The 25,915-nt window shown below is 36.4% G+C and overlaps 3 protein-coding genes across 3 annotated transcripts; 1 reads left to right on the top strand and 2 right to left on the bottom strand.

Moving 5' to 3' along the window:
* Nucleotides 1-206: 206 nt before the first annotated feature.
* On the bottom strand, nt 207-11,889 carry LOC137728058 (dynamin-related protein 3A). Its single transcript, XM_088678475.1, has 21 exons — nt 11,391-11,889; nt 10,256-10,859; nt 9,391-9,673; nt 9,280-9,308; nt 9,067-9,168; nt 8,705-8,773; nt 8,556-8,615; nt 8,305-8,418; nt 7,895-7,943; nt 7,629-7,738; nt 6,716-6,808; nt 6,438-6,530; nt 6,211-6,348; nt 4,511-4,624; nt 4,302-4,397; nt 3,091-3,145; nt 2,741-2,892; nt 2,478-2,624; nt 1,898-1,950; nt 1,684-1,783; nt 207-905 (listed from the first exon to the last, which is right to left on the bottom strand). The coding sequence occupies exons 2-21, from the start codon at nt 10,634-10,636 to the stop codon at nt 630-632; spliced, it is 2,514 nt and encodes an 837-aa protein (XP_088534601.1). The 5' UTR covers nt 10,637-10,859; nt 11,391-11,889; the 3' UTR covers nt 207-629.
* A 2,805-nt stretch (nt 11,890-14,694) lies between these two features.
* Nucleotides 14,695-16,914, top strand: LOC137727726 (uncharacterized). Its single transcript, XM_068466543.2, has 5 exons — nt 14,695-14,872; nt 15,462-15,518; nt 15,651-15,734; nt 15,822-16,000; nt 16,590-16,914. The coding sequence occupies exons 1-5, from the start codon at nt 14,851-14,853 to the stop codon at nt 16,683-16,685; spliced, it is 438 nt and encodes a 145-aa protein (XP_068322644.2). The 5' UTR covers nt 14,695-14,850; the 3' UTR covers nt 16,686-16,914.
* Nucleotides 16,915-19,080: 2,166 nt separating this feature from the next.
* On the bottom strand, nt 19,081-23,856 carry LOC137727725 (gamma-glutamyl peptidase 5). The gene is made up of 4 exons (XM_068466542.2): nt 23,296-23,856; nt 19,920-20,072; nt 19,602-19,769; nt 19,081-19,403 (listed from the first exon to the last, which is right to left on the bottom strand). The coding sequence occupies exons 1-4, from the start codon at nt 23,602-23,604 to the stop codon at nt 19,302-19,304; spliced, it is 732 nt and encodes a 243-aa protein (XP_068322643.1). The 5' UTR covers nt 23,605-23,856; the 3' UTR covers nt 19,081-19,301.
* Between the last annotated feature and the right edge of the window lie 2,059 nt (nt 23,857-25,915).

Genomic DNA, 25,915 nt, shown 5'->3' with positions numbered 1-25,915 from the left:
TCACTGACTTGCACCTAAGCATAAAAAAAATACACACACACAACTAAAGATGACGAGAATGAGTCATAACAGGACGGCTGTGATTACATTCCCATTGATCTTAGGATCCATGGCAAATAAAACATAAGAAATCCAGTCTTACAATAAAGAAAAGAAGCATAAGAAAATTCCTTACCGAAAAAATAAAAATAAAAACACATAAGAAATTTAAAAGAAATTTCCCCGCACTTGGATAATTGACAAATGGTTGTTGCGGTACGCATAATTTCGAAACAGATACCAAATGAAAAAAACAAAAACGAAAAATATAGGTAACATAATATGCATATCTGAGAGTGCGGACTTGAGAGAACCATCTGACTCTGTCAAAAATAGGTAAGAGTGAGTCCCTGTTATTCTTGGGGCCTAGTTAAGAACAATAAAACAATACAATCATCAGCTTCCTATACGATTATGTAAAATAAACGGGTCGAGAAATACGCAGACGTAAAGGCAATGCCGGATACTAACTCCCCAGCAATCTGCCTACTGAAGGTGTACTTCCAATCACCTCCAATCGGATAGAGCAATCAAATGAATATAATACTTTTGACACTGTTTTGAAAGACTTGCAGTGCTACTCGAACCGCTTATTGATCAACAGTTGGATATTGACCAGGCATGTACATGCGTCCACTTCCGTTTGAATCCGCATTAGAATAAAATGGCGAGTGAAGCTCCCCCGAGTGAGACGACTTTCTAGACTTCGTATTCTTAGGTGATGCTGAGTAGGAATCATGTGAACTACTTGTATTATACATTGATGATGTTGGCAATCCATGGATCTTTGGCAACCCTGTTGGATCAGCACCCAAACTGTAACCTTTTTCAACTGTGTCGGCTTCCAAAGGCAGTTCATCCAATGTCTACAAACAAAGAAAAACAGTGAGTACCAGGTACTAAACTGTGCACTTCCCGCAGTATGATCTAAAAGCAGTAATTTCGTTTTCCTTTCTGAAAAGAATCATCAATTAATTAATGACACAATAGAGTACATTGTCGACAAGTTGTTCATTAAAAACATACAATCTCAAACATAACGACCAGAAATGAAGCATATTAACCTCCAAGTAGAACAAGACCCAAACTGCCCAGCCATCTACCAAACATAGCGTTCCGATTTAGTATAAGTAGCACAGATTAGTGACCACATTTTTATAAATGTTTAGTTTTGAATTTAAAATATACTCAGCGACTGACACTTTTTGCAAAGCAGAAGTCGAAATCTAAAGGGGTGATTTGTTTGAGATCACAAAATATAAATTATTAGGATTCGGTCAATCAACATTTTGTGTTTTTAAGGGGAGGTTGATGAGAAGTTTTAACCAGTATTGGCCTTAATTGAAGAGAAAATTTGTTTTCATTAACCTTTATTAGAAAATGAAATGTTCATTAACCTATGTCAAAATATGTAATATTTGTTTTAAGTAAATCAAAATTTCCTAAAATCCCACACTGCTTTGCCCAGATTGAAGTTCAATTTGCCATTGGCATTTAATTGGGATGATCTACGCACACCAATGTACGGAATGCGCACAGATAATGCAGAGACTCTATTTCCACGGAGTTCCAGGTGGAGTTGTTTATAAGCAAAGAAAAAACTTGAGCCCTTCAACCTCTGAAGCTCAATTAGGAAAAACATACCCGAAAAGCCTGTTGCAGAACTCGGAGGGTTTCCCTGGTGCGCTTTCTCTTCATTGCTACTTCATCTGGCTCCTGCAGCATCTCTTCAAATAGGTTCTCACTGTTTGACATCGTAAAAACCAAACCGATCAATCAACAGTCAATAAAGGAAACTAGTAAATGGCATAAAACATATACAGTGTCATGTAAAATTGGCAGATGCTTTTTCTGTTACCGGTAAAGCTTCTTAATGAAGACGTTGTGCAGCTCACGCTTTGTATGATTTACCTGAGTACATATTGATGACGAAAATAGTAATTAGAATCTATGAAATGCTCATAAATCAGTTTAGATCACGCAACTGATAATGAGTTTAATCATGCAATATCAATCTTGGGAAAATACACATAAATTTATGGCTTAAAAAAAAATACTAACTGCATATACTTTCATACAATAAAATAGTACAAGAATATATGCAAGGCGGATGAGCAAACAAATACATATATAAGGTAAAAAAACCTTTGTTTACTCACAAGACTCCAAAAATTTGTGGGTATAATAAGGAAGCATTTAGATTTAAGAGGTTGCAAGAAAATAGTTGAAGTTTCATCATTGTATAAATTTGACATCCCATGTTAAATGAAAATCAATTCTACCACTTGTACCGCATAGGTAATTGTATAACACAAAACTATAATATCATACCATTCTAGAATATGAAAAAGAAAACATTGGAAAAAAGAAAAGGAAAAGGAAAAAACACGTAAAATAAAAAGTAAATAGCTGGGCACATCCATGAAAGTCGATATTACCAGGAAGTGCATTATTGCTTTTGGTACAGAATCCTCTATATTTTTCCTAACAATGTCATAGTATGATCTTAATAGGAGTTTTGTGACTGCAATTTCAATTGTCTCCTGCTCTGAGTGGCTCTCTGTGGGCCTCAATACAGTTGGGGGCTGAAAGGGTAAACAAGTTAGGAAAACACAGAAAAATAAAATAATGTCGGATATTTAAAAATGAATTACAAGATAAAGGCCCACAGGCAAAGTCAATATTGAAAATGACAAAATACCTCTCTTAAATGGATCATTGAGACTGCTTGTTCAATGTTGTGGATAGGTTCGTTATATGACTTGTTTATTGAGCTCTCTTTAGCAGGTGTGCGGTTGTTATCATTCCCACCAAAAATTGAAGAAATCCCCCAACTTGAACCAGTTGAACCTCCTAAATAATTGCAAAGATGACACAGTAAAATACGTTGAATTCCATCATTTCATGTGAATTCCAACATGTCACGCATTGATACACTATCATCCCACCAAGAGGACAACATAAATATTATACAGGTATTGTTGAATTCATCGTTTAGTGTTCAACATGTTACCATAATCACCAAAAATATTAAAAACGAAATTGTGTTACCTAATATATTCCCAGAAGATGCAACTTTTTCATTGTCTGCCACAGGTCGTGCACCCTGTCAGTCATCCATACAAATCACAAATACAATTACAAGCTGAAATAGTGACCAGTGTTTTCAATGGTGAAGACATAAGGCAAGGCGTTTGGTTCTTGCAAGGTGGTGGAAGCCTCGATATATCAATATGATAGTATAAAATAACCCCCTACAATTTTTATGACACTCCCACTAGAATAGGAAAGTAACCAAATCCTTTTAGAAACGGGAAACTTTAAATAAATCTAGGAACTAATCATAAAACCCAGCCCAAAAGTTTTAATCCAGTCCTAAAAGGAATTGGATTGTCTTCTTTCTCTTTTTAACTCTTCCAGCAATGAACCATAAAAACTTCTTGTTGATGTCCTCATCACGAAAGTCAAAAGGACAAAACCAGTTCCTAGATTCTGAAGTTTTATTGAAAGCTTCAAACCAGAAAAACAAAGGGAAAGAAACAAAACACACCCTGACAACTATAAGTTTCATAATAAAACACTTCCTGAGATAAATTGGAGAAGAAGAAAAAACCTCAACTATCCACTTGTCATGTTCTAACTTATTATTAGTTGCGAAATTCAATTGTTTCCCTTCTCTCATGGGGTTTGAAGTGTTTTTCTCTAAAAGTGTAATCTTATCAAGGTCTTATATGTAAAAAACCCAAAATGGGTTATCAAGGACACTAGCACAAGCAGCACAAACAGAAACTACAGAATTTCTGCAGAGATAGGGATTATTTCCTAATTCACCTCCAAGATAGTTGGGTTTTATGGATTAAAGCTGAGAGCTGCTGTTATTCAGTTTAGAGTTCAATCTTAGGGTTTCCAAGTCAACTGCTAATGAGAGGGAGAAAGGGATATTTTGGGTTGTTTTAACTTTCACTCTATTTGTTGGTACGGGTAAATTTAAAGGAATGACGAGTACGCCTCATGAAAAAGGCTTACAAATTTCAGGAGTTCACTTTTCAGAGGACTACCTGAACCGTTTTGGTTGCGCCTCAACTTGAATAGAACCTTAAGAAGCGCTTGGCTAATGCCATTGAAAACACTGATTGTGATTAATGGTAGTAAATGTAGCGTCTCTCTACACATGTAACTGTGGTAACTATAGAAAAATTGCTTAGCAACTCAAGTTGAGTTGCCATATAATGAACCTCAGAAAAGGGGCAACTTTCCCATACCTGGTCAGGCACGATTCCATTTACTGGTCTGGCAAGAATTGCTCTAGATTTCAAACTTCTTTCAGATGTTGGTGCCTTATCAGAATCTACACCATCCTAATTCACATAACAGAAATAAAAGACATTAAAGAATTTAAAAAAAATAAAATTACAAAAAAAAAAGGGACCGACTGATTGCAGTGAAAAAATTATACAACTAATGCATATACCTTTTGCCTTGAAAGGGGCAGTGGTATCCGAGAGGATTTCACCTGTTGCAATGCAAGCTCCACAGCCTTACTCCCACCAACAAAATTTGTGTGTGAAGTATTGATGTAGTCCATCTGCAAAATGAATTACAATAAGACCCAAATATGCTCGCAAAAATACATTAGACAAAGAAAAAAACAATTACAGATGCTCTGAAAGGTTCCAAAGTTGCTATTCCAAAATCTGTATTAAAGCATGGGATCCTTATTGGGACCCAACATGCTCATTTCAAATTTTTTTTATGAGAAACTAAATTTTACCAAAGAGTTAAAAACCCATACAAAACATAGTGGTAGAACTTGAAAAGCTACCCTCTCAAAGAAGACTAAAATACTCTCTTACAATGTAGTACAACTCGAACAGCTATCCTACACAAGCTCCCCAATCTAATAAAATTACAGACAACGACAGATCCCTAGATGGTGGAGAAAGTGAAGCTTATTATGATTCCCAAAACCTGACTTTTTCCCAATAGTTCTATATGCCCAAGAAACTATTTCAGAAGGCTAACAAAACCGTGACCAGTAGTTTTCAGTTCATGGAAAGGTTGCTAAAAAGAACTCAAAACAAGTTGGTCAATACCTCATTTGGAGGCTTTCAAACAACAACTTGACCCTCCATCCGTCAAGAACAGCTTATTTGCATCAATGTGAGCGTCTAAACCTTGTTAGGCCTTACTTAGATGTTTGACCTTGTGAGAATAATAGAGTCCGTGAGGGTTTGATGAAGATGTGGGTTGTAGGTATGTGTTTCAGTTTTTGGGTCTAGTGAAATTTCTTTTAAATGCTTTGTCCGTAATGGTAATTTCATATCGGGTAAAATGGAAGATTCACATTTAAAATAAGTATTGGGTCCCAATAGAATTCCGCGTTACGAAAATGGCATCACTGAGCCATTATGCAGTAGGGAATTTGTTGAATCCAGTTTAGACAAATGTAAATTATTACCAAAATCAAGTTATAAGTAAAAACACTAATGCCAACCAATTCCATGACTCTATGTGTTGATGCTTAACCCTTTCTCCAGATTTCTTAGAGCCAAAGTTACATTTGAAGTTCATTTTATAATGTTTTCATTTGGATGTAACAAGAGCCGTTGGATCATAGTCCAAGCGGCTTCTCTAGCTAGCCTAAGATTTAAGCGATGAATTATGACATGTGTAATCATCTCATAGGGTGATAAGATTGAAGGCTAGGATTTGAACTTGATGTAAGTTAGAGAAGAATCTCTCCTCTCTCCTTAACGGTAATATCACACTATATGTGTGAAAAAACAATCAATAGAATCATCATCTTTCACATCACCATCGCCGCACATTCTCTGCAGTTCTACCCAGAAATTCAAATACATAATCCTTCATAAAAACTCAGAATCAATAGCCATAAACACTAACAGTATATGCACCAAATGACAATAATACAGCAGGCAGGGCCAGGTACAGCAGAAAACATAAGGAAACTAAATACCAAAGCCCCAACATCATTTCCAACTCGGGCAACACAGGGGCATAGATTAAGCAATAGATGATACCAGCAAAGATAAAAGGCAGTTATTAAAAAAAAAAAAAATTATGGTTCACAGAGGTCAAAAAGAATTAGCATTACCAACTAATTCAAATAATGCACCACCACTATAGTGCAAAGTATCTTAACCACCATACCTCCATCTCAATAATATGCCCAACCATTGTCTCAGAGGGTTCAAGACCTTCCCGCAGGAAGTTCCCTATGACTTCATCCATACGCTTTCTTAGAATAGGGAATCGCTGCAATTCACTTACTAGGCAGCGATGACTAATCTGAACAGATAACAATATTATTTGAAAACCGAATTAGGAATGTGTATAACCGAGAAAACAAATGAAAATACAAGTACCACTTTTTCTACCTTCATCAACTCGTCATATATGAACCTAGCGCACTGAAGGCTTGGATCTAACAAGCGAGCTATTTGCCTCCGGACAAGATTTTCAAAAGGTACCTATATGCATGAAAGTTAAAATGACACCCTAGATTAATGGAGAGAGTCCAAGTAAAGAAAAGAAAAGACATAAAGAAAGAATGGACATGCTAATGTAAAATTAAACAATCTGCCTCTAAATCACAGTAAACAAATTTAAAAAAAGAAAAAAAGAAAGCAGAAAGTGAGAAAGTAATAAAACCTACTTCTGGTACAAATAATGCAGATTTAGGACCAGTGGCATTTTGAATGGCAGTTCGAATGTCATCATCTGTAAGATCCTCACATGGATCCACCTCCTACAGACGAAACCAAATCATATCATTTAATGATGGCAAAGCTTATAAAGGTGACCCCTATACCAACGACCAAACACCTTAGGAAGAGGGAAAGACTGAATAATAGTCATTTAGCTTTTAAACCTCATCATACCATACTTCTCTATAAGCAAGATCTGACACTTTTAAACTCTATAAAGTTGCACACAGAAATATAATTCAAAATGTGTTAAGGACAAAGGTCATATTGTTTTCATCACAAAGAAACTTAAATTGAAACATTTAACAGTTGAGTTACCCTTTATACATGTAGAAAGACTTAAACAGCTAAAAACGAAAAAAAGTAAAAAGGACAAACTTGCATTAATTTGAATTTTAAGCACCCATATATCCATATAACATCGGAAAGTCACGCCAGTGTCCACATTGAAAAAAACTGCATACGCTTTTAAAGATTTTAAAAGTTATCATTCCTACAAAAACAAATAAGAAAATTACTCCATTTAATTGGTGAAGTGAAAAATAGTATAATTTTTAAATTGCAATCTGTTGTGCTCTCAACCGTCCAAATGGACCAATAACCTAAATTGGCATACAAATTAAAATATAGAACAGATTCTTGAAAGTAATATTATTGGAACTGTAATACAGTATGCTGTTATCATACTGAAGATGAAGGATTTAATAAATCATGCTTAGGATAGAGCAAAACAATTGTATTTTAAGTAACATGCAAAATTAAAGCATAAATGTTATTTGTATGCTGCTCCACTAATTAAAGAATATCAGAGAGATTCGGCCATATAAGATCTCAGCCAGATATGTAACACAAAGTTCAAACCTCCAAACTCTTCACAAAGATATTTTGAAAAATATAATGAATTCGTGCTCCACCAGAAAGCTCAGTTGTTGACATTTCTTCATTTTTCCCCTCAACCATTGTAGAAAACGCTGTTTTCAACAAGAAATTTCAGATACCATAGATCAGTTTACACATTCTACACAAAACAGATGCATACACAGGTAAAATATACAAACTAAACAACATGATCTGTAGCATTTATTAGGAAAGACAAAAGGATAAATAGCACGTAAAACCATATTTACCTTCAGAGTACTTTGAAAGAATATTAAGAAGAAGAGCTCCCTGACCAGCCTATTGGCAACAAAAGATAAGAAAGGTAGTTATATAAACATCAAGAAATCATATTCAGGACAAAGACCACCAGAACTTAAAGTGGGGAATCTATGCATAGAATTCAAGTATCAAAATAGTCAAGTTTACAATTCTTTGGCATCGCAACGGTCGTTGAAGTTGCATCACATTTATAACTGCCTATTATCACATCAATATATAGCACAGAAGATTGCACGACAGAGATTATAAGTTACAAACAAGTCCTGTATTGTGGTTAGGACAGAAACCCAATAACCTCAAGATATTACAGCATAAAACTCAATCATCCAATAATATAATCCATATAGATCACTATAGTTTTAACTAACAATAAGCGCACCTTTGATTCTGTGATTTCCCCATAACTGGCGTGCTCCTTGGCAACAGCAACTAGTGTAGAGCTTATGCGTGATTTGAGCCCCGGAAGTACTGCCTTAATATGTTGTACCAGAATCTGTAAATAATTATAAAGGTTAAGTTTATAATCTATCTGCATTAATATAGCAACCTTCATAAGGGAAGGCCCAAATTACAGTAGTATAACAGTTGCAAACACAAGACAACTTTATAAGAGTTCAAAAAATGTTATACCTGGTTCAACTTCTTTGCCAACTGAGGGACGCCACAGCGATCAGCTAGACCATTATATACCTATACCATCATATGAAAAATTTCTATTTAGAAGAGTTTCTAAATACATGCCAACAGATAAATAATAATTCAAGGAACAGTAAGCATACTGGGCGGCTGCGGAAAAAATTCTCCTCAGCCACAAGAGCATCCTTAATACTTCGGTTCATCATAATATCCTGTTTGAAGTACAACAATAAACAGCCTTATTAGAAACAATTCAAATTAATTTCCTAATCTGATAATCCATATTTGCATATACGCAAGAAAGCCAACACCAAATCAAAATAACAATTAGGTATGAGTCGTATGACTTTCAAAGGAACAAAAAGGGAGTAGTAAAAAAAGTCTAAATCTTTACAAGATTTATATATTCATGTTCCACAGAAATAAAGTATCATTAAAACTTACCACCATCATCTCACATACAGCAGAGAATAAACAATCTTTTATGATGTTTAAGATAAAGTACCTCCTGACTACGATTCACAACACCTACATAACCAAGTCTCAGGGGAATCACTTTTCCAAGCAACAGATTACGGGCATCAGTACCTCTATCCATTATATCCAACTGAAGTCATCAAACATGAGTCAAAACCATATCAGCACGAAATAAACATCTTGTAAATGTGTCAATGTATTAACCCTGTAAAAGAAATCTAGTTTAAAAAATAAATCTCACCTTTGTGATTACTCCTATGGTTCGTAGACCTGTCAATAGGAAATTGCACATACTACAACCAGTCAGATACAATTTAACCAGGAATGCTAAATGCAGAAGAGCAGAAATTACCATCAGGATCTGCATTTCCCGCAATCTGAAGAGCATCTGAGTTTGCTAGGTCAGAATTTGCTGCTGTAACAGCAAGAATTAAACAACTTGGAATTTTGATATATGACATGATCATTGTCCGAATTCTTGCTTCGATATCAGAGGGTTGGTCACCAACAGGAACCTTCGTTATACCAGGTAGATCTACTAGAGTGATATCAAGAACATTTGGTGAAAATATCTTCAAGCGTATCTGCTTGTCTGTGACACCTTTATTCACCCCTGCTTCTCTCTCTGTCACAGCCTACATCAATAGAAATTTATTTAAAAGTGGAAGACCGCATATGTGTGTGTACATAACTTAATACATCAATTTCTATAAGAATACATAACGAAAACTAAATAATATAAATGAAAGTATAACTCAATTATGATCTCCACACTAGGGTGAGTAGAAGCAAATGAGAGAGAGTTCAAAAGTGAAGCAGAATCTTACTATAACAATTTTAGTTTCGCACCACCTTAATTTCAAAAGTAGGAAGCATTGGAACAAAAAATTTGTTGGCAGAATGAAAGTAAGGGTTAGAGTCAGACAGGAAGCAAACTTTCTGGTAAATATTTTATTTAAAGGGGCTACATTTAAGTACAAAAATTCCATTTCTATGGTGGCATTTTAACACTGAACTGCTGAATAGTAATCGCTTAAACTACTGACCCGGAAGACGGGATAAACCGATTATGCTCAGAAAAGAAAATTGCACTTACTTTGCAACCCAATGAAGTCACTTCTTACAATATTCAAATTCAGATCATATTTGCATAACATGCCCGAGGAGTCAAACAACAAAAATTAAAATACCCAGACAAGTGATCCAATAGAAAGCACCTGAATTTCCCTCCGAATCTCAGAGAAATCGTAGAAGCGCTTCCCAGGGACGTGCAGGAACTCCCCATATTCCTCATCGGTGCCGTCAGCGTTGCGCTTAGTCTGCAAGAGCTGGAGTACGAGCGGGCGGCGCGTGCAAATTTCAGAACCACGCGGCAAGAAGTCACGGCCAACGAGGGCCTCGAGAACGCTGGACTTGCCACTACTTTGGCTGCCAACGACGGCCACCTGAGGGAGCTCGATGGTGGATTGGGAACCGAGCTGCGCGAAGATGTCTTGGAGCTTGTTCACTATGGGGATCACAGAGTTGCCGAGGGGGGAAGCTGAGGGTGAAGGAGAAGAACCGGATTGGGGGGGTGCCACTGAGGGCTCGTCGGCCATGGTTGGATTGGATCTTGCAGGAAGGAACTGGAAGGTGACGCCCTAGGGTTTTGGAAATTTCTTGGACAGAGAGAGAGAGAGAGAGAGAGAGAGTTTGATTTGATTATCGTGCGCTGGAGCCTTTTGAGTTTTAGCCGTTTTAAGTCCGTTCTTTACGAGAAAGGGGTACGAGAGGAGGAGGATTAATTTACTTTTGGATCGACAACGTTCTACACACCAAGCCCTGTTTGGCTGATCGGATAAAAGATCGGATAGGATTAGTTATACGGACTAGGGTGTTTGACGTTCACTCGTACTAAATAAGTGCTGGATTAATTTAACTGGTCGGATAGGATAACACAGTATACACCCGCTTAATAAAACCAACCAAAACGCCCGGATTATTTAGTCGGGGAAGAAGAATATGGGAGAGAAAGGGAGGGAGTTTGGGGGGTGTGGCGGAGAGAGCTGGGAAACAATTATTTGGGATTCTTCTGTAGTCGGGGAAGAAGAAGGGAGAGAGAGGGAGGGTGTTTGGGGGGTGCGGAGAGATCTGGGAACAAAAAAATGATTTCACTTTTTTTAAATTTTTTTTTTTTTAAGTTTGATTCCTCCTATCTAGTATAATATCAAACACAGTATAAATAATACGATCACTAGTCCGATACTGCACCAAACACCCGACTAATTTAGTCAGTACTATCCGGTGGCTATTTATCCTATCCGACAGAAATAATTAGTACAGTCTGAGCTGCCAAACGAGGTCCAAAGGTACAGTTTCAAAAATCAAATTTTGTATCAAGTTTTTTTTTTTTTAAATGATATTATTTATATTAAATAATAATGTAGTTAAAATTCGTTTTTGACGAACTTTAACACCTTTCACTTTAAGTGAGAGGCATGTATAAGTTTTAAAATGTATATATTTTTTTATTTTTTTAAATAATATATTAAAGCAATAAACCTATTACACAACCAATTTCCTTAAGGGATGTGCTATCAACACATCTCATTTTACTTCTCACACATCCTTGATAATTTCTGTCCGTTGATCTTCTTCAATTCATCCGATCCGACGGCCGAAAATTAAAAAAGTGTGTGAGAAGTAAAATAGAATGTATGAATATCACAACCCTTTTCCTAAATATCAAGACATGCAAATTTTGAACATTCCTACCAATAGATGTAAGAACATCAGCAACAAATTTTGTCTCTTTGAAAAGTATGGGACCATTGGACCTCCCGGAAGTAATCAAGCATCCCAATGGCATCCTCAAGAATGCTTCAGCTTGGAATCTCCTTGGACAATAATGTGAGATGGCCTCCCTCGGAGCCATATCCTCCGCTACCATAATCGTATTATCTCCTAAATTAAAGGCTCCGGCAATCTTAGGCTTCCCATCCTCATCCCTGATGACGAAACCCGCCGAAGCCACATTATTGGCCACCGATCTAATGTGACACCATCCTTTGTACCAAAAACATCCTCACAAAAGATCAATCTTGAGGAGATCCCTGATGCACAATCAATTCGATCAGTTTGTGATATATTTGTGATATGACAAACCCATTTTGTGCTAATGTGTGGAATAAAAAAGTAATTGGATTAAATATTATAAAATAAAATAAAAAATCATTTTACCGCTAGTCAAGCATATTCAAAGCACTTGTGGTTTATCGTCTATCATTGACGCCCCAACAACAATATTTGAGGACAATTTGCATGCATAGCTGTTTTGAAAAGCATACATCAAGAGAGACCATACCAATCACATTGCACCGAAGTTATTCTTCTCTCATCAATTGCAACAGAATCAAAAAGATCGAAGCAAAAGAAGACAATCCCGTCAATTTCTTCACCAAGTCATTACCAAAGTCCACTTTTCAGAATTTGTCCAAGAAAATAGAATGTGTAAACTGTCCAAATTATAATGCTCGAAGTCTAATTAAGGAGTTTTGTTGAACTCATAAGGAGTATTTGGTAGATACCAAGTGACCTTAATGTACTATTTTCCTTAGTTTGTGAGCATTTGTCCCACTGAGTTTTACTATCCTAAAAAGTTTTAACGAGTCACTTATCTTAGGTTGGTCATATCCTGATGTGCATGCTCATCACCATTTGTGTAATTGCCTATGCTGTTTGAAGACTTCAACAATCATCCGATTCTAATCGGATTTGAGATATATAATTTTTTTTTATTTTTTAGATATATAATTCTTTTCGACTTGTATTGCTTTAGAGACAAAAAAAATAAAAAATAAAAATCCTTCTACAGCAGATACCCCACGAGAAAAGAAACCATGCTGAAATTTTAAAGGGTAAATCTCAGTTTACTACCCTCAAGTTTCGTGGTTTATAACATTTAGTACATCAATTTTTTTTCGTCCCAGAGTCATACTTAAAGTGTTAATTTTGGGACAGTCTCATACATCCATTAGTCAAATTGTTAAGTCTGCCATTAACTGATGAAGTGGCTCCCGTATGGACAATGACTGGGCGCGACGGTAAAATAAAAAAAACAAAACCCCATTTTTTTCCTTCCCCCTTCGTCTTCCCCACTGGAAAAAGGGCCAGATTCCTTCCCCCTTTTTTACTTCCCCCTTTGTCTTCCCTACTGGTGTGACGGTAAGCCCCTTGCCTCCCTCGCCCGCATCAGCTTCCATCTCCACCGTTTGCTCCCCTTTCTCATCTCCTCTTTCCTCTTTCCTCTCTCTATCACATAAGTTTCTCTTTCTCTCTCTTTCTCTCGCCAGAAGGGGAAAACCCTAAAGAGCCGTTTACACCCACCTGAGTAAGTTTTGTCTCTCCTTTCTCCTCTCTTCTCTCTCCTCTCTCACTGTCTCTATTTCTCTATCTAAAATTTGAATATATGGATCCTTGTACTATTAACCTACCATTTACATTCTTGTGCATATTTGTATATTTAAAAACTTCAAACTTTATTATGAATTTGTTATTTTTCTCCTTGTTATACCAAAATCTCACATCCCAATTTCTCAGATTACAAAACCCTAATTTGTTGTATTTGATTTTGGATGGAAATTCAGATCTGGGTGTTGTCTGCTTACTTGGTTGGGAGATATTGACCGGGAAACTTATAGAGCTTGACGGAGTAGTCGACAAAGTCGAAGGCAAGGCAGGTGGAGTTGGAGTTCAGAGCGATGGGCGTGATGTTGTTGTGATGGTGGCAGAGGAGCTTTTGAGGGCTAGACACGATAAGAGAGTTGTGGATGGCGATTGTGGGTTTGGAGGAGAAGGTCGTCACGACGTGGTAAGCTTGTTGGTCCCACAACACCGATCGGTACGACAGCCCCCCCCCCCCCCCCCCCCGCCACTGCTCGTGGGCCTCTTGGAGCTTCAAAGTTCGGATCTTCATGGCTCTGCGTGCAGATCGACGGAAACTTGGATTTAGGTTTTGTTGGATTTTCCAGATTTCTTTATTGTTTGATTTTTTTTTTCATGGTTTAGGGGGTATTTGGGGCTGAGATTTTATTTGGGTTTTGAAAGTTTTAGCTCAATTTTTGTAGGGTTGTTGGTTTTTCTGGATTTTGGAGATGAAGATTGAGATGGGTTTAGGATGATGAAGATAAAGCCATGGTTCTTGTAGTTTTAGGAACCACTATTTTTTTTTTTTGAATCCCTTCTCAAAAAAAAAAAAAAAAAATCCACGTGGACCCTTTAATGACACGTGGCGCCTAGTCATTGTCCACATGGGCACCGCATTATCAGTTAATGACAGATTTAACAGTTTGACTAATGGATGTATGAGACTATTCCAAAATTAACACTTTAGGTATGACTCTGGGACGAAAAAAAACATGATGTACTAAATGTTGAAAACTATAAAACATGAGGATAATAAACTGAGATTTACCCAATTTTAAATTTACCAATACGTCCCTCCTTATTTTTACTTGTTTCTAGATAATTCCAACTTTTAACTGTGACCTTAACAACCACGGCCCGGATCCGGTCGTCATTCAAAACAAGTTTAGCGGCGATCCTCATCCAAAAGTCAAAGTACCAATGAAGACCATGAGATAATCAAATAGGTTTGCGCCACGTATCCGAGTACGCGATTTCATTGGCATAGCAGATTTGCACTCTTTTGCATATAAAAGAAGCCTGTGAGGGCCACCGGGGGCCGGATAACTTTTTGCAGACTCGTTCTTCCTCAAATTGTCTCTCTCTCCTGATATTCGCAGACTTAAATCCCTAGGTTTTTCTCGCTGCCATGGCTCGCCGAAGCTCAGGAGGTACACGCCGCCGTCTCTTCTCTTCCTCGATATCTGTTTCTGCTTTCTTATTCTGTAGATCAGAACCCTCCGTTTGTGTGATTTGATTTCCATTTGTTTCCGTTTATTCTAGGGTTTTGGGTTTGCAGAGAAAACCAATGAATCTTTATGAAATTTCTCTTTCTTTGTACAATAACATTTGTGTATGCGGCTTTTTAATTAGGGTTAGGTTTCTAGGGTTTCCAATTTCAAAGGAAATGGAGGTTCTTGGGTTTGTCTTACTTTATGAAGAATTTTTTTTTTCTAATCGTTTTCATTTTATTTTCCGAATTAGGTTTATTGTTTGATTAGGCTAATTAGTACATCAAGAGACATAAGCAGTTTATAGTGCGCTGCGCTTTACATGTTTTTACAATTTCCATAACTTTAGGGCTTGTATGTCGCCGTGTCTGGGGTAAACACTGTATTATTTTTGTCGTAGTAAGCTTTTGGAGGGAGCTTGAGTTTGGGTTGGATGTCTTCATGCCATGATGAATTTATATGTGTATTCATTTTCTTCTATTATGGGTTGTATATGTTTTGTTTAATGTGCTTTAAAATCCTTTTGCAGGTCGATCTGCTCGCCCAGCTCCTCGTCATGCACCTGCACGCAACCCGCCTCAGCCTGGTAACTATTCTAAACTTTTTTGATAAGTTGGCACTATTGCTACGTTAGTATTTATTGCTGTGATGTTTATTTTGTTTGTTAATATAATATTGTCCTTTCACCGCTAATTGAATTATCTGTGTGACAATGCAGTTCGCCAAGCTCCTCCTCCAGCTGCAGCTCAGTCTGGAAGTGGTGGATCTATGCTTTCGGGAATTGGATCAACCATAGCCCAGGGTAATATGTTTGTCTGGTTGCTTATAACCGTGCATGCACTATCATTAAAATTGGTGTTGTATGTCTGATTTTACCCTTCTGTTGCAGGTATGGCTTTTGGTACTGGAAGTGCCGTGGCACACAGGGCTGTGGATGCTGTGATGGGTCCTCGCACAATTCAACATGAAGCTGTAGTCTCTGAGGCTACTGCTGCTGCTCCAGTCCCCATGGTTAGCAGCATGGGTGGCTCAGATGCATGCAGTAATCACTCTAAGGCATTCCAAGATGTATGCAAAACTCTACATCCTTTTCCTTTTATTTTCCTGAAAATTTAGTGTCTCAAATAAAATGCTATTTTGTTTCTTTGTTATACTTGTGGATGAGTAAAGGGATGAAATAGCAATATACCATTCTAGTTTTTAATTTTTTGACCTTCTCTTGGCTCTGACATAAGGCATTTCTTTGTTGTGAAGTTCGGTAGTTTCTTGCTAAAAATTGTTTTATACCTATTCCTAAGATCCCTTTTAGTTTGTAATTGTGATCGTAACTCATCTTTTCTAGGATTCATACGGCCGACCCTGCGTAGTGGGACAAGGCTGTGTTGTTGGTGTTGTTGTATGTGAATTAACAATATGATGATATGGATCTTTAGATCTGTGTAATGAAGTTTCCTCATGCGTCTGCGGAAGAGTTTTCTGGCTAATTGAGACATGAATATCTTTTAATGGTTTTCATTTTGGTTTACCTGACCATCAAAATGTTCATGTTTCAAACAATTCTCTCGTAATAAATTTAACTGATCCTTATTAAATGAAATGAAATGGGAAATTTGAAATTGTTTGAGAACTAACTCCAGTCTATTTGTTGACATTGCAGTGCGTCAACCACTTTGGAAGTGATATCAGCAAGTGCCAGTTCTACATGGATATGCTATCCGAGTGCAAGAGGAACTCCGGCGTGTTGAATGCCTAAGCACGACTTCCTCTGCCATACAATGAATTATTACCTGCTTTAAAGTCTGAACGTTTTATTCATTCCTGTGCCTGTCATGATGGTGAAATTAGTGATCTATTGTGGGGGAAAGGTTTATATAAATCTTTGTATGCATGGGGAAACATGCTGCATTAAGTAGTGCCTTTTATTTGAACTTGGTTCTTGTTTTGAGTATTCATGGTGGTAAAATAATGATCTTTGGAGCTTATGCTGGTTAGTGTGTTTTGAGCCTTATATCTTCTGTTCTGGTCTTTTCTTTACTGGAGCTGATGTGGGAGGTGGACTGGGACATAAATTATCTTCTGGCCTTGGGTTTAATCATGTCTCTCTTGTTTAAGTGTAAGGTAGTAATCAAACAACCAAGACTTTGTAGATCTATAGCGGTAGAGTTGCTGTTTACGCTGCCTATGTATACACCCCAAATGCAGAGTTTAAGTTACAATAGGGTTAGACAAACCCTATAAGCTCTTGGACTAATAGGGCTGTGAGATAGAGTCACTTTAGGGTTTAGACCGCACACAGATTGGTGTCTCTATGGCCCCTTTTATTGTGATCGGAATATGGTTGGTACATCACGTGTTTTCATATATGGGGTGAGAAATTTTATTTATTAAGTTATTAACTTTTTAACATAGATATTCAATCATTTGTATACTGACACGTAATGTATCATTCCGTGTTTCGGTCACTGAAAAATCTCTCCTTGATTGAGTAATACACTATCCATTTATTGATTAAAATGCCAGGTGGAGCGAAATGATTGGACAACAATTAAAAAAAGAAAAAGATGGAGAGTCGGTCTCGTGAAAAATGGGGAGAGAGTTTCTTTCTTCTGTCTTCTTTGCTGAAACCAAGGTTCAAGAACAGTAGAGTAAGTGGTTTTCTCTGTGTAACTCTTTGCCTAAAATTAGATCTTTCTTCTTCATAGAAAGCTTATGTTGCACCGTATTTGCGCATAAGCACTTCTTCAAACTGTCTAGATCGTTGGGTGGTCCTTAGAGGCCATCACAGGCACTTCTTCAAACTTTTTGGTTGAATCTGGGACTGTCTAGGTGCATGAATGGATCTGCCATTATTCGGTATCTCCTAGTGCGTGAAAAGATTTGAAAATCCTAAAAACTTTACTTCTAAGACCTACGATATAAACAACTAGAAAACAAAGCGATCTAACTCTTAAACAACAAGAAAAAGGCACTTTTTTTTTGTTTGAGTTCACAAGGAAAGGCGCTTAAAAGGGATTTTCAACTCATATTTTAATATCATAATTTAAATTAGGGATAGGCGCGGGTCGATCGGGTCCTTTTTTGGTAGATTCGAACTCGACTTTGTTTTTAATAAACGAGTTGTTCAGATTTTTGTAATTTTATTAGTGGTAACGGCTCATTTGGATCCATTTGATACAGTCGGGTTCCTATGGATTGCACATTCATTTTCAATCAGGTGCCATATGAAAAAATAATAATATAAACAATCTCTACATGTTTTTTTCTTTTTCTTTTTTGATATATAAAATATATTGATGAGAAAAATAGAATACTAGCAGCATTCATTTTCAATCAGGTGCCATATGAAAAAATAATAATATAAACAATCTCTACATGTTTTTTTCTTTTTCTTTTTTGATATATAAAATATATTGATGAGAAAAAGAGAATACTAGCATCAAAGAGTAGTTGAAAAAACAAACACCCAACAAAGAGCTGCAGTTATAAGAAAAATAGATAGCAAAACCAACAACGCTGCATCAAAGCAACAAAAATAAGCACTAACTATTCATAATTATATTCCATTCTCGTAAAGTAGAGTCATTAGCAGCGGAATAGGTGATTTTCAAAGAACTCAATTGAAATCTAATGGTGGACTTAATTGAGTTGAGAACCACCGCAACGAGTTGACATGAGTTACTGATTTTACGATTGTTCCACTCTCTCCAAACATAATACAATGTAGCAGCAAAACTTAACTTTAAAACTATCGACCATAGAGATTTTCCCTTGCAACGGCTAGTAGCCCACATGACAAAAGAGGCCAAGGGACACCGCAATTGAATAGCACTGAAGACCAAATACCATTGGTAAAAGGACACTCAAAGAAGAGGTGACAATGGGACTCGTAGCAATAAAGCAGAGTACGCAAGTGACGGGAATTGACGGAGCAAAAGTCAAAATTCTATCCCTAGTAGAAAGATTGCATTTAGTAGAGTCAATATGAATAATGTTCTAACGGAAATCAAAACTTCATAAGCTCAATATGGTTTGGACCATAATATTTCTATACCTGGGATGTCGCCCATCTGAACCGTTCTAGGATATTTGTTACTCTGAAAATTCAGTCGCCCATTTGTCAATTATATTGTACTACTTCAGTGAGATGATTAGAAAATGCAATGATTTTATTAGCAAAATTAAGCAACTTTGCAAATTTTCCTTCAAATTAAACTTGATAACATCTTAATTCTTAAGTTAACATCTTAATTCTTAAGTTGCCAACCTATCAAACTGTGAAAACTAACCACCCATTTTTAGCCTCTCCTCAAAACACAACATTTCTACACTTAATTTCTTTTCTCTCTCATAAATAATTAGTCATTTATCATCATAATCCCCCCTTGAGAAAGCTTCTGCAAACCCTCTTCCATGTCTCTCTGTCTGGTTGACACGCCTCCACCTTGGCCTTCAATTCTTCAGCTTCCGAGACCTGAAACCAAATCCACAAGAACAAATCGTGTAATCAAATTAAACTGTTGCATGACTTGTAACTAGCTGAACATTCGAAAGGATAACGATTTTGGTACTCCCAGTTTAGCGTTTGGCCCGCCAAACTGAATATTTATAGAATTTCTACGTGCCAAAATCGTTATCCTTGGAAATCTTTTTTATAGATATATATATTTACCAAGATGTATTCGAGTTTGGCAACGCGATCGATAAGATTGAGAAGAATATCTTTGGTGTACTCAGGGTGGCCTTGGATGCCCATCATGTGATCTCCATACTTAAACATCTCCACACCCGTCTTATCCGACCATGCAATCAACTCTGCCTTCGGAGGAAGTTCCCACACCTACTTATTTATTTATTTTTTTTCCAAATGAGAATAAACATGAATTTATTTATTAAATTTGAGTTTCATGCATGGTAAACCGTAAATACTGAAGTATTCAGCAGGAAATTCAAATTTACATATTCGACAACGACGGAGAAGTATACACACCTCATCTTGGTGGATTTCATATATGGAGAGAAGAGCTGGAACGTTGAGAGAGGAGAAGGCCTTGGATGATGGTGACAAGTGGACGGTTCGGATTCCGATATCCCAGCCTGTGATGGCTCTACCAGATTTTCCTCCCAGTGCACGGCTCAATATCTAATCAAAATCATATATAAACAACTCTCGATCATTCATTCATCACAATCACACATATATAGAGTAGATAAAGACAGCTCATTGTGGAGGACATAACAAGAAATGAGGCATTACTTTAAAGGGCGGGATAAGGAGTTGACAGCTCAACCATTTTCATTTAACCTAAAAAGAAATATAACTAACTAATTAAATAATTAATAGAATTGACTAATCCTAATGTTTTGTCACATTAAGTGGATTCTACATATATCACAATATTTCACCATAGACTCGTTTACTAATCCATAATCAAAATAAGAATAATACGAATTCCGTATAAATCATTTGTAACGCATGTCTGAAATAAGGGCAGCGGCAATGGACAGAAGAGGATATCATCGGTCAGACATCCCATATATCGGATGGTGAAGTGATTCCTCCACGAGGAGAATCTGAGTCGCTCCAAATAAAGGCAAAGTTGCATGGAATTAGTTTATTTCTAACGTGTAAATGTGGTGTTGGACACCTTTATCTCACGCTCATTTATAAGAATGGGGGGCAATGCGAAACCATGCAACAAGCACCCCAAAACACCCTAAAGCCAAAGCATTTGCACACCAAAAGCCAAAAGCCAAAAGCCAAAAGCCAAAAGCCAAAAACCAAATGCCAAAAGCCAAAAGCAAACCACGTTTTCCATCAAGGTTAGCCACCGACAAGTTACAAAACGGGAAAAGCACACAACAAACACCCACGAGCCTAAAAAAGCATTTCAAGAGCATGTCATGCAAACTTACATAGATATTATATTTAATTCTGCCAACTTTCATAGATATTATATTTAATTCTGCCATCCTCATTTGAATCAATTCCACGTGTCTATCCTTTATCCTAATCCAATCAAATCATATCCCAGAATAGTATAGCCACCTACCTCTCACACACACACACACACACACACACACAAATGTATATGGAATAATCTCCCCTTGAAACATGCAAAGTGCAACACAACTACAATGATGTCACGATAATCACTAACAAATTAAAGCATTTAAGCAAAACAAAAACCAATATGATCGGATATGATATTCGCTTTTTTGGGGCATCTGACCGTTTGATGATGAATATATTAAGTAAATGCACGTAGCATATCTGATCGTTTGATGACGAATATATTAAGTAAATACACGTAGCATAACCAAGTCAAGTCTCAGAAGTTAGTGATAACAAAATGAGAACCAACGTTGGTCCTCCAATAATGTAATTAAACTGATAAGACTAAGTAGGCATAGTGGCAGACATCTAATCTTGCAACATTTAGTGGCCTTATGGATATACTATACTACTCATATATTTTTGGGAGTTTTAACGAAACACTCTTGGTATTATTCACTTTTAACGAAAATGACATTTTTACTCTAAAAAATCACTCGGGCAAAGAGCATCCAACGCAAAGCGGCCTTAAATTCCCTTGTTTCGTCGTGGCACACCCCCCCCCACAAGCACCCCCCGGCTCAGGGGGGACATGGTACTATTCACTTACAACACATTTTTGTCATTTTGATTAAAACTCGAGTTTTCTTTATATTTTTGTCAACACACACAAACATATTACATATATATATATATATATATATATATATATATAAGTTCTCGTCCGTTGAGCGATCCATCGAGTAAACACTATTATAACTACTATTTAATTCAATGGTTATAGTTTCGAATTTGAATGACTTTTAGTATAGATATCTTTGATGAAAAACCTAAAAAATAAACAATTAAGTTGTTAAAAATACAATGTACAGTGGACTTTACAAAAGATCCCTCAAATAAGCTGATTTGAGGAATCTTCAACAGAAGGAGACTATATATAGTGCAACCTTTAATCAATGCCCAAATTTTGACTTGGTGCGACAAAGAGAGAAGAAGAAGAGTGGAAACCCTAAGACCTGTGCTTAGCTCCAAATCACTGGTAGGTCCCACTGGATGTGAGCAAAATTGCTGGAAGAGAGCATTTTTGCTCTTCACAATAACTATGGTGAATACTCATTATACACTTAATTGTTTGTTACGTGTGATTTTAACTAATTCTAGTTAACATTCACATTAAATGTTGCTTTATCAATTTTGTAAAAAATTAACCAAAATTAAGTGAAAAAACACATGATAGATAATTATGTGTATGATATAAGCATACATCAGGATTTATGGTGGTGGTCAGCAAAAACGCTTCCTTGTTGGAATGTCACTTCAAGTGTGAAGTGATGATGCAAACATGTTTCCTTACCGTTGTCGGTATTAGGTTAAATTAAGTTAACAAATCATGTAATATGTGATAAGTCATAGTTATATTATTAATTCCCACAAAAATGATCACGAAAGTTGAAATTGATTCGATATGAACGTTACAAACTAAATATCTAAGAAACTGTTACAGCGTCACACACGATAACACTACTTTTTTATATTTCATTCTATTCGTACAAGTGACGTGTAAATTAGTGTTTTACAACTAAAACTGTCGACCTTAGAACCTCACAGTTTTTCTTACTTAAACAAGTATGTTCTTAGCAGATGACAACAGTGATAGAAAGAAATTATGTTTATATATTTTGGAACGGATTTGATTTCCACCAACTTCTCCTACTTTAACAACTATTTAACATACTAACATTATCTCTCAAAAACTCATTATTTTGTGGGACCACATGGTATCAGCTCACAAGACGACTAAATAGTAAACGACATGAATGTTAATCGCGGAAGCTAAAAGTCACGATCGTACGGTTACAGGACCACTGACAAAAAAGTTTCCGTCTGATGGACTACACACTAAACTTCTCAAAATACAAAGAGATGAGTTTAACCTCACAATAGATTAGCAATAATGTGGTTCAAATTCGTTTTTGGTGAGAATCAGACTTAAGACCTTTTACTTACACTTTAAAAGGAATACTACTAGACCGTAATACTAAGTGGCCGCACAACAATTACTTAACTTATTAATCACAATTAATCTCGTCCCATTGAAAGACCATTACACCCTTAATCTGAAGTAACGAAAAATCCCAGAGCCCAGCACGAAACAGTCTATTCCCTACCTTTGTTCTTTCTAATATTATAATATGTGAAATGACCATCCTTTCTTAAAAAAAAAAAACCAATTTTCCAAAAAAATAAAAATAAAAAATTGACAGAGACAAAGAAAGAATGAAGAAAATATTGTTGGGAGGAGGAAGATTACCTGATGACCGAAGCAAATGCCGAGAACCTTTTTCTTGATGGAATCCAATTTCTGGAGGAGGGTGAGGAGCCTGCAGATCCAGGCATCATTGCCGTGGGCATCCCTGCTGCTTCCGGATATCACAAACCCATCGTAGCTTTCAATCTCATCGTCCTCCGGAAACTCGCCGCGCGCCACCCGGTACAAGTCCCACGTCTCCCCCTCCTCCGCCAGCATTCTCAGAAACACCCCAAAATACCCCCCGTACGTCTTCTTCACAAACTCCGTGTCCTCTGCGCACAGAAGCACTGCAAATTTCTTCCCACCCATCTCTCTCTAGCTCTTTCTCTCGCCTCTCTCTCTCTCTCCCTCGCTCTAAAATTCTTAAAATGTTTGGAAGGAGAGGGAGGATTGCTTGGGTTTCCAAATGGGGTTTTGGAAAGAGATATTGCAATGCCTCCCCGGCTCTCCAAAAGAGGAAATTTTTAGAGAGAGACAGAGAGACAGAGAGGCTCTTCTCTGTCTTGATGTTGAGAGATGGGTGTTGAAATTCTTTGGACTTGCAAGAGAGATTGCCAGAGCCCGATGCTTTTAAACTGGTGGGTTCTAGAAACGCTCACGTTTCGAACCCAATTTTACAATTTTGACACCTGCTTTGGTTTACCAAAAATACCCCCTTCTATGCGTAATGTTTAATTTCGTATTTTATTTTATTGGTGTTTAATTTTTTGTATCCATGCTGGTTACAGTGAAGATAAATGAATGTGCCTGGCTTAATGGCCTCCATTTATAAGGCAGATGAACTTTGTCACATTTCCCACCCTGCCAGTTTTATTCCACTACCTTCCCCAAGTTAAGGACTTCAAACCCCACAAAAATAAGGGAGTCAAATCTATAAATTGGCAAGTGATCATTTACCACAATGGTGGAAATGTGTTAAGTTCTTATATGATGACGCTGGTTCGAACCCTGTTGATGACTAATCTAACATTTAATAAAACAAAATCTATCGTCTGACAAAACAAAAGATTTTTTTAGCATATTTTGCATATGCGAATGGGGAATTTACAATTTTTTATTTTAAACCAATAAGGAATTGTTTAGAAAATAAATTATATAAAAATTATCTTTTTGTTTTTTTTATTTTTTTATTTTTCTGTTTTGTCTTCCTTTCGTGACCTTTTGACCATGGAGGACTGGTGTGTGGCGTGTTAAATGCAGATTGTTGGAGAATGGTGAATTGAAAATGATAATGATCAGTTTGGGAAGCTAGGGCTTAATGTTTTCTTTAATTTGTTCACATGTCACGATGGTATAACCATGCATCTAATTTATATTAAAATATTTCTTATTATCGCAGGATATTTGCATCGATTCACTAATTTATTAATTTATGTAACTTTTTGGCTATTGATTGCTCAATTACGTATGTTATTCATTTCTCAATTGATTAGATAATTGATTTTTTTTATTAAATTAAAAATATTTATGTAAATGAACAGGATAGCCGCACCCCACTATATAAAGGCGTCTTCGGTAAAACTTGTGTAAGGCTTAGACCATCTTCAAAAGAGATGTCAAAAATGCCATATAAACATATAATAGTAACAAATGATGTACCACTTACTTTAATCGAGATGTCAAAGATAACATGAAAAATAAGGCTGAGCTGACATGGACAAAGAGATGTCAAATTTGAAGCTGCCTTCAAATTTGATTTTTGCTATTTCCAAAGGCATTCCACTTGCCTTACCTTAAATGTTAGCATACTTGAGTATTATTTTATTATTTATAAACCAACAACAACCCAACTTTTATTATTTTTGTTTAAAAAAAAAAGAAGCAATAAAGTTTGGCATACTAGGTGGAAGGAAAATATTGACAATACGTCAAATTACCAAGTCAGCCATCAAATTTAAATTTGATGTTTTGAATTTGACGTCTCATTTGAAGATGCTTTTAACTTGTCATTGGACTATGTTGAGTGGCAGTGCCACACCATTCATGGCTTGCCATGTGTTAAGCTTTAAATATAAATATTTTTTGAGATTTAAAGCATTATAAGTAAAACAAAAAAATAAAAAAAATCTAAAAAGGAAAATTTGAACAGTGAAACTATGAAATCAACTATTTCTTATATAATTCATCTAAAAATGGAGTATATTCGAACTTCAGGAAAAAACTTAATTTACGAATGTGCTTATCAATAAAGATTATCTTTTTATCAACAAAACAATTGATTAGAAATCTTAAGGATCGTGCCCCAGCAGAGAGAACAGTCAACACACCAAGATAGAAGAAGCTCTAAGCTAGCTAACGCAATAGCTAGACAATATAACAAACCAAAATGTTAAAATTGTTCACTGCAGGACAAGGAAAACCATCAGACAACACACACACACACACGCATATATAGCTCATATCTTCTAAAAAATATATGAGTTCTGTATTTGTCCAATCATTCTTTAATTCATTGTTGCACATATATTCTTACAGGAGATAGATACATGAATAACAATATTCAATTATATATAGTCCTTGAAGAAAAGAAAAAATTATCATATTATTTTTCTTGTAATACCTGAGGGACAAAGGAGAAAAAACATGTTGATAAATCTGCATGTTTAACATGTTGATAAAA

This window comes from Pyrus communis, chromosome 10, assembly GCF_041283825.1.
Source record: "Pyrus communis isolate YQ-2024b chromosome 10, ASM4128382v1, whole genome shotgun sequence".
Lineage (NCBI taxonomy): Eukaryota > Viridiplantae > Streptophyta > Magnoliopsida > Rosales > Rosaceae > Pyrus > Pyrus communis.
This window is presented reverse-complemented; position numbering and strand designations above follow the sequence as displayed.

Bases quoted from the DNA above. Each gene is read 5' to 3' on its own strand.
- LOC137728058 (XM_088678475.1), bottom strand. From the start codon at position 10,636: ATGGCCGACGAGCCCTCAGTGGCACCCCCCCAATCCGGTTCTTCTCCT. The intron at 4,398-4,510 runs GTATATGCATTA...TATGTGAATTAG, and splicing joins TGCCCCTTTCAAGGCAAAAG to GATGGTGTAGATTCTGATAA. The intron at 906-1,683 runs GTATGTTTTTCC...CTTTGTTTGTAG, and splicing joins TTCTGCAACAGGCTTTTCGG to ACATTGGATGAACTGCCTTT.
- LOC137727726 (XM_068466543.2), top strand. From the start codon at position 14,851: ATGGCTCGCCGAAGCTCAGGAG. The intron at 15,519-15,650 runs GTAACTATTCTA...GTGACAATGCAG, and splicing joins ACGCAACCCGCCTCAGCCTG to TTCGCCAAGCTCCTCCTCCA. The intron at 15,735-15,821 runs GTAATATGTTTG...CTTCTGTTGCAG, and splicing joins TGGATCAACCATAGCCCAGG to GTATGGCTTTTGGTACTGGA.
- LOC137727725 (XM_068466542.2), bottom strand. From the start codon at position 23,604: ATGGGTGGGAAGAAATTTGCAGTGCTTCTGTGCGCAGAGGACACGGAG. The intron at 20,073-23,295 runs GTAATCTTCCTC...GATTTTGATTAG, and splicing joins GCATTTGCTTCGGTCATCAG to ATATTGAGCCGTGCACTGGG. The intron at 19,770-19,919 runs GTGTGTATACTT...ATAAATAAGTAG, and splicing joins ATGAAATCCACCAAGATGAG to GTGTGGGAACTTCCTCCGAA.